The 9122-nt window shown below is 38.1% G+C and overlaps 1 protein-coding gene across 1 annotated transcript; it reads left to right on the top strand.

Annotated features, from left to right (window-relative positions):
- Window positions 1-3663: 3663 nt before the first annotated feature.
- Window positions 3664-8892, top strand: pfdn4 (prefoldin subunit 4). Its single transcript, NM_001310895.1, has 4 exons — window positions 3664-3720; window positions 4343-4450; window positions 6083-6223; window positions 8434-8892. The coding sequence occupies exons 1-4, from the start codon at window positions 3694-3696 to the stop codon at window positions 8563-8565; spliced, it is 408 nt and encodes a 135-aa protein (NP_001297824.1). The 5' UTR covers window positions 3664-3693; the 3' UTR covers window positions 8566-8892.
- The last annotated feature ends 230 nt before the right edge of the window (window positions 8893-9122 follow it).

The following is a 9122-nucleotide window of genomic DNA, read 5'->3' as shown; positions in this document are numbered from 1 at the left end:
GGATCATGAGCCTGAAGCAATTGTTGCGCTCCCCCTGGAAAAAGCTATTCATCCAGACTAAGAAAAACACAAGACACTAATATCAGAAATTAATATCATTCCCATTCTAAATTTGTGTTTCAGTGTTCCAAAGACGTAGGGATATACAAGCTATCAGTTTTTCTCGTTATCAATGATGTTTGCTTAGATAAGACTGTTGTTTATAGTTCACAATGACTAACCAATGACTAACTCATCATTTTATGTCTGACCAGGAGTGCAAATAAAAAGGATCTGGAAGAAAATAAAAATAAACATGTATTATATCTTCATCAAGGTTATTATATTTATAAAAAAAAACACAAACAACTAACAAATAAATAAAAATTGGAAAAACAATTCATAAAACGTAATTAAAATAAAGAAAATTATTAGAAAAACAATACATGTATTAATACTATTATCTTAGACAAACTAACAACAAATATAATCTCTCCCTTTAGATTAAGGGTTATTGTGGCATTCCACACTATGTTTAGGTGAAAATCAGAACATAAAGCTAGTATGGATGTCGTCCCCTATGTTCATGTCAATGTAACTAATTCCCTGCATTACAACTAGAAACATATATTACTGCAACCACCAATATTTGTATGCTAACTATGCTACCTGCTCATATGAATGGAAGGTAGCATTTTGCAATAATTTCTTCTCAACCTGAAAATAACCCTTTTTAAATAGTTGTGCAGTGTCGCTGACTGTTTGCCAATGGCAGAGTCTTTATCCCCCATAGACTGAATTCCACTGACCTCCTAGACTTTAAATGGATTTGGCACTAGAGTAAATCTAGCTTCTGAATTACAATAACTAGCTATAACATTCTAACAGGGAAAAAATTTGAGGGCTTAACTTCAAAAATGGACTGCTCATCGTCTTCTGTATTACTGCCCTCCAGTGGCAAATGTTGACATCCCCCAAAATACAATAGGCCATGTTTATCGGCAAACGTAATTCACCCAATTTCAGGATTGTGTTTAAATTCAGGTTACTTGATAACTGTTGGCAGTGTTTGGAGTCACCACGTTTGTTTCATTATGTCTTTCACCTGGACAGCAAATACTGTATGTAAGAGCTGTTGGCCCTGTGGTTCAGTTAGGATCAGATATGCTGAGAGAGAAACATGATCAGTTGTGGTTTTCCACTTATTGAATTTTTATGTCAGAGACTTTTATTTCCCCCTGTGTTGTGTGCCGGCCACTTTATGCCTGTAACACTAAACCTAATATTACAACAAAATCATGTGTTTTTTCCCCCTAAAACTTAAACAAACTAATAAAGAAAAAGTATAAAGTCATTGATGGCACTAATCAAATTTTTTTATATGTTCTTCAGTCACTGATAGTACAACTTTGCGGGGTGGCCTGTGATGGTATATTAATGGTACATTGATCAGCCGTGAGTGTCTTGAACAATACACAGACATTCCTTCATTGAATGGAGACATGCCGATTCACTCCCACTACTTTAGCCAAAGCATGCAAGCGTGGCTGTTTTTTGTTCACATGAACTTCAGAATGAAATTAGAATTTACACTGAAATTATGAAGAAGAAAAATTTATTATTCTGCATTATTGCTTTATGATTTTATCACCCTGTGCAAAGGTTTTGGCTGTAGCCATTTGCATACATAAAGAATGTTCTAGTCTAGTGTAAAAAAAAAAAAAAGAGTTGCAAGCAATCAGTTAGATGTTCCTTCAATTAATGTAATTGAAAAGGCATATCCTTAAGCTAATTTAATATTACATGTTATTGTAAATTCCTTTAGTAATTTAACAGATGTGTGACTTACTGAACCAAATAGGTTTAAGTGACTTGCACAACAACAATTATATATGGACATACCATATAAACTTTATACGATATTTCAGTTACTGGCTCAACGCTGTTGACCACTAAGATATCTGTGGGGATCCTAAACAATGTGTTGATGAATTTCAAGCATTTTCTTAAATAAAGTAAACAAATGTTTGGCAAGTTATGGCAGTCAAGGCAAACTTTTCATTCTGTAATTCTTCCCTATTCTCATAGTCATAGGAATGGAGTGTTTTGTTTTGATAATATTTAGTTTATTTAGGGTCAGAGATTTCGAGATTGAGTGAGGTTTGCTGGTTAAATCCTTTTGACTGCCAGTTCTGAATCTTTTAAAAACACTTTCTTAATTACATAGTCTATACAACTGATAACTGTATAGACTATTGGATTTCATATACCATTTGTTCTCTAAACACACCTTGCAATTTGTTCTTTAAATATATTTTCTAAATAATATGTGCCTTAAATAAATCTTTGTAGATTCACTCTGAGACAACCATCTGACATTTCTTTTATTCTGACAGTGTTTGAATATGAGATGAGTTTAATATTTAAATTTTTTATTGTATGTACAGTACCAGACACACTTACACAAACTTTTGACTGGTATATTAAACAAGCAAAAATTCCAGGAAGCATAGGACATTACTGTAATCAACACATTTTGTGGGGTTGAATTGTATAATAAACACATATATTGTATAATAGATTATCAATTTGACATGGGTCCAAGTATGTTTGGATAATTCCTTTCCCTGTTACAATGGAACAATCAGGAACAAGAAAATGTAAAGAAATAAAATGTTATTACAAAAATTAAAATTAAAACAATTTAAAGAAAAAAATCCTTTCCCTTCAAAGTAGCAGTTCTGTTCTTTTCATTGTATTTAAGTGCTTAGGAAATACCTCTCTCATCATCGACTCTCCTGAATCCCAGGGAGTTGTTGTGTAGAAGTAGGGAGTTAATCATTATATAATGATCCAATTATATCCAATTCAAATCGGATATCATGCAACAGAGAAGAAAAGGGAAATAATGGCAAAATGGGACCGGCCCAGTTTGCTTATTGAGACATGCTGACATCATCCAGCGGACGGGCCCAACTAGAACATGCTGAAGCAACAGGAAAAGAAAAAGTCCCTGCTACATCACTAGTAGCTCCCAGGAACTTGTGGTGAACTCTTAGTGACACCGAACACTGTTCACATAAAAACAGTGCATGTGATTGAATCTTCTGTTCATTTCATATGCATACATGCGGGTGTGCTCCACTAGTTTTTGTAACTCAATCCCTCCCTCTAGGAACCAAGGTTTTATCCATGAACATAAAGATTAGTCGCATGACTTGAACATTACTTGAATATTTATGAAGAGGAATGGTCAAATATTGCCAAATCTAGGTGTGCTAAATTGTAAAAGGCGCAGTTGTAATTACTGCCAAAACTGTTTCTGACAAATATTTAGTAACCAATTTATATTTTTGTTTCATTTAATGCATAAAACGGATTTGTTTATTTAGTAACAAAATGTTCAATGGGGTACCATACCATACCATACCATCTTCTTCCGCTTATCCGGGGCCGGGTCGATGGGGTGTTGCATATTTATAGGCAGTGTATCAGTTAGCTTACCATTTATAGCGACACTAGTATATGAATAGGTTAATAAACAGTATCATCTCATAAAAAAAGAAAAGGAATTATTCACACAAACGGACCAACATGCAAGGGAGAAATATATTCCCAATGGGCGCCCATGGGGGCGGTAATGAGTTATTTGAATGCTCATCTCCACCAATCTTATGAAAAGAAGAAGCTGACTTTTCCTGAAGATAAGCCAAGATGGCGGCCACCATGAAGAAGACAGTTGTAAGCTAAAATCTATTTAAGTGTTTCCCCCCGTATCTCCATAACATCCCTGCCATTCGTTCAATAATTATCTAATACCGATTCAGATGTTAAGTAAATCAATTCTCACTAAATTGCTATTCTTGATCTGCTTTGGGAGCTATTCAAAAATATAGGGAGCAGCCTTAACGTAACGGTGTTCGCATATAGCAGTACAGTACTACCGTACAGTTGTAACATAGCTAGCCAGCGAAAGTAATGTTAGGCTAAGAAAGATGGTTATCAAAGAACAAATTACATACGCGATGTCTTTAGTAAATGTTTTTGTATGGTGTTAGTTTAATGGTAAGTGCCATTTGAGAGCCGTATCCGTCTGGCTAGTATGAAGTAAAGTAGCTAATTGGAATTAGCTACTTAAGGAATGAGTGAGGTATTTAATGGTTAACCAGTGTGTTTCGTCGTATGCCCCAACCACTTCTTATTTTTGTAATTGTTCAGGTGAAATGTTTTGGGTGGGGGAATTGTTAATTGATATTGTTTGAATGCCACAAAAATGATTAAGATTTAAATATTTTAAATGAACGGTTGCAGATAGCGATGTAGTAATTATGTTGAACAATTTATATTGCCCTCTCCTTCAAAGGCAGTTGAAGATGTCAATGTCACATTTGAAGACCAGAAGAAGATCAATACATTTGCTAGAAACACAAATCGAATGACTGAGTTCAAAGATGAAATAGAGGCAAAAAAGGTAAGTGGTTCATCTAATGATTATGAAAATCTGTATATATGCACTGCTCGCAAAAAAATTAATGGAACACTTAAATCACACATCAGGTCTCGATGAACAAAATATATTCAAGATCTACGTTTTTACTGTACGTTGTGTAATTTGTTGAGAACAAAATGACGTAACAACGGCCAATGGAAACCAACGGAAATCTATGTCAACAACTGAAATCACAGACTGTTCCAACTTGTATGAATTTCTTCATGGCAACTCATAATGTGACTCAGTAGTGTGTATGGCCTCCACGTGCCTGTATGCACTTCCTAAAACATCTGGGCATGCTCCTGATGAAATGGCGGATGGTGACCTGGGGAATCCCCTCCCAGACCTGGATGAGGGCTTCAGTGAGCTCCTGGACAGTCTGTGGCGCTACTCGGCCGTGTCGAATTCACTGACACAACCTCCCAGAGGTTCTCAATTGGATTCAGGTCTGGGGAACGTGAGGGCCAGTCAATGGCATTGATGCCTTCATCAATCAGGAACTGCCTACACATTCTGGCCAGATGAGGCCAGGCGTTGTCCTGCACCAAGAGCAACCCAGGGCCCACTGCACCAGCATAAGGTCTGAGGATTTCATCCCGGTACCTAACAGCAGTCAGGGTACTGTTGGCTTGTATGTGGAGGTCTGTGCCACCCTCCAAGGATATGCCTCCCCAGACCATCATTGACCCACCGCCAAACCGGTCATGCTGGATGATGTGGCAGGCAGTATAAGGTTCACCACGGCATCTCCGGACACTTTCACGTCTGTCACGTGCTCCGTATGAACCAGCTCATATTTGTGAAGAGAACGGGATGCCAATGGTGGACCTGCCAACGAATGCCAATCGAGCTGCATGGTGCTGGACTGTGAGCACAGGTCCCACTAGAGGATGTCGGGCCCTCATGCCCCAGTTTGATCAGAAACAAGCACACCGGTAGCCTGCTGGAGGTTATTTTGTAGGGCTCTGGCAGTGCTCCACCTGTTCATCATCACACAGAGGGGCAGATACCTGCTGCTGTGTTGATGCCCTTCTACGGCCCGGTCTAGCGCTTCTTGTGTAACAGCCCTTCTCCTGGTATCTCCTCCATGCTCTTGAGACTGTACCAGGAGATACAGCAAACTGTGCAATGGCATGTTTTGATGTGCCATCCTAGAGGAGCTGTAATGCCTGTGCAACCAGAATGTGCTGCAGGTACCGCCTCATGCTACAAACAGTGACAAGGACACTAGCAAGACGCATAACTTAAAGATCAGTCAGGAAAGAAAAGGAGAGAGCAATTGTCTGTGACCACCACCTGCAAAACCATTCCCTTTTTGGAAGTCGTCTTACTGTTGTCTCTCCAGTGAACCTGTTGTCACTTTCATTTGCACCAAAACAGGAGACATTGATTCACAATCGCTTATGCTTCCTAACTGGACAGATTGATGTCCCTGAAGTTTAATTGACTTGGTGTTATACTGTAATGATTACATCTTCCCTTAATTTTTTTTGAGCAGTGTACTTTTCTTTAGACATCATGTTTTTTATTATTCTGGTAAACTTCTTCATGTTGTCGCAACTACAATTACAGCTGCTTAACTACAGCCGTCAATGTGATTTATCTTTCCAGAAATCTCTACAGAATCTGCAGGATGCCAGTGATGACCTGATGATGGCTGAGGATGACACACTAAATATACCATATCAGATTGGAGATGTGTTCATCAGTCACACCCAAGAAGAGACCCAAGAGATGTTGGAAGCTGCGAAGGTAATTATCATGTAATAAGCCTATTTGTTTTTTGTTTTTTTACCGTTAAATTAACCTGATATCACGCTGAGATTTCTTTTAAATTAGGTCTGCCCGAGAAAGCAGTAATTCATTATTATTGTACTGGGGACTTTATAGGACAGAATTTTTTAGATATTATTTGGTAATGTCCATGACTATAATTGTGAATAATATTGCAAAAGTAATTGTATGTTGCCCTAATTAGGTGTAGGCCATACTCTTTTTTAAATTTTATTTAAAAAGAGAGATGCCTTTTTAAATAGTAATACAAATGTAGATTTTATTCCTTGTGTTGATACTAAACAATTTTGTAAATGGCAACTTCACTATGATTTCAGACGTTAGAAAACAACGGGGCAGAGAAGACAATAATTCGAATCACCATGGAAACACACCAACTACTACATTCAATTAATCAATAATATATATTTTTTTATGCAAAGAATTTGATCCATGATACACTAAACACTGTAGCCTTATGAATAAGCATATAGCATATGTGGTCTTTCAGTTATGCCACATAGGTAACGGATTCTGTGTCCTACTCAAGCCTTGGTAAAGATGAGCAGAATCAGCGCTCAAAATATTACGTTTTTTGTAAAATACTTAATGCACCCTCACCTCCTACAATGTTTAATAAGGTAAGATGACACATAGCAAGGTATGTGAGCCAATTTTGTGTAGATATGGTGGAATACCTTGGATCCTTGTCCAACTGGAAGACCCAATAATTGCCCAGTATTTGCCTCTTGGCAAAGGCAGGCAGATTTGGTTCAATTTTTGATCCTAGTCAAAGTCCCCATGATGGTAAACTCCAGCCTCTAATGTTTATGTCCTGATGAGAGTAGAGGTTTTCTCCTGACGAGACATCCAAATAGCTTGTTGGCATGTAGGTGGCATCAAATGGCATCATTTGGAGTTTTGGAGATTTGGTGACCAACCGCTGCAATTATTTAACTGTGATCCATGGAGAGTTTGTTCCCTCTTGAACTATCCTTCTCACTGCATGGGAGCAAAATGTATGTGTTCTATTCCAGGCAGGTTCATCACAGCTTCAGTTGGCAGGTTCATCACAGCTTTTACTCATTGGGCCAGTGTCCTGACCAGTTAAGCTAGTTGGCTATACCTTTTCTAAAAGCATTAGCTTGCTTAAGTTTGAACCATCACACAGTCATTTAACAACTCATGACATTTTAGAGACAAATTGTAATTGTATTTACTTGAGGTCTGTTTACATTTTGTAGCTGGAATGTCCATGAAATGAGTTGATTATTTGGTAACAGCTGTAAAAAAGCTGTTCGAAGGCTTGACTGGAGAATCTGTAGTCAATTGTAGCTTTGCGGCCTTGTCCTATAAGCACATGGCGGAGGTAAGGATTGCTTCTCAAAATCAATTAGGAGGGTAAGCCATGCAAACTTACCTCCGTTGGCTTCAAGTAGTGTTTGTGTGTTGTCGGGTTATATTCTTAGAAAAGAGGTGTCAAGTCACTAGAAAGGTGGTCTGGTTTCATCCGTTAGATGTGTGAACCCCCTTGCTTTATTAACTTTTTTCTCCCTCTGGGCTTCCCAGATCAACGCTTTTCTGGCATCGATCTCACCATGGTCAAATATCCCACACTCGGCAAATGGCCCAACTCTGTCTCTGGGGTTAGCGCAGAGGGAGTTAGAAAGTTCAGGCGATAAGTCATTTATCTTAGATTTATGACTGAAATAAAAGGGTTTCTTATTGTCAGTCCTCTTGTCAGTCCTCTGTCGATCGTAAAGCCAGTCATTGGAGAATGTTATTTTGTTTGTTGGGAAAGGAGGATGTTCCAACAAAGTCAATGGAGTATCAGTTCCTTTTCATTGATAACCTGGATAAAAGCACATGAACACCACTTCTCCTTTTCATTGATAACCTGGATAAAAGCACATGAACACCACTTCTCCTTTTCATTGATAACCTGGATAAAAGCACATGAACACCACTTCTCCTTTTCATTGATAACCTGGATAAAAGCACGTTATTGCACAACACAGGAAAGTGGGGAAAGTCTCAATTGTACGTGTTTTGCTATTCGTCCCATTCATTGGCAGTGGAAAACTGAAATGAAAGTGTGTTTTAACCGTGACCGGTGTGATATATTTTACTGTACTAACATGACACCTTAGTAAAAAATGTCTCTTAACATACATTGTTTTTTGCCATAGGAACAACTGGAACAGGAGATCAAAGAGCTTGAAGGGAAAGTGTCTGCGATACAGCGTGTATTGGGTGATCTGAAAGTCCAGCTCTACGCAAAGTTTGGGAACAACATCAACCTGGAAGCAGATGAAAGCTGAGTGTGTTGTAAGGGGCCGAGCTTATCTTGGTCCCAGATCTGTTTGTGCTGTTTAGCATGACAGCAAATCAGTGATTTATAGAGGTTTACAAATGCCAAAAACAGATCTGGAACCAGGCAACTTAACCTTTACAAAGTGGACTCATGCAGCTTACATGTTATTAGTCCCACACAGTGCCGACAGGAGGCTTTCCTAACCAATGTTTGTGCTATACTCATTATAGCATCGACACGATTTTGTTCAGCTTAACTACTGTAGAGGTTTATATTGTTGTGTGGTTTTATTTTGTAAGCCAGACAGTGGAGACATTAAACATGTTGTTTACTTGCCATGGGTCTGTCATTTATAATGCTATAGACTCACACTGCCATAAAGGAAGTACAGTACAGTACAGTACAAAATATATTGACTGGACTGCTGGAACTCTGTACTTAAGATTTACCACATTAACCTCTTAAACCAACCTTTGTAAAGAGAATTACATGAAGAAATGTTTCAAACATGCTTATGTAAATGCAGTTTTCTGATTCAACTGTTCTCACACCCAAACATATAAT

The sequence above is a fragment of the Esox lucius genome, chromosome 12 (assembly GCF_011004845.1).
Source record: "Esox lucius isolate fEsoLuc1 chromosome 12, fEsoLuc1.pri, whole genome shotgun sequence".
NCBI classification, from domain to species: domain Eukaryota; kingdom Metazoa; phylum Chordata; class Actinopteri; order Esociformes; family Esocidae; genus Esox; species Esox lucius.
Note: the sequence above shows the minus strand (reverse complement) of the source record. Positions and strands in the feature narration are given on the sequence as shown.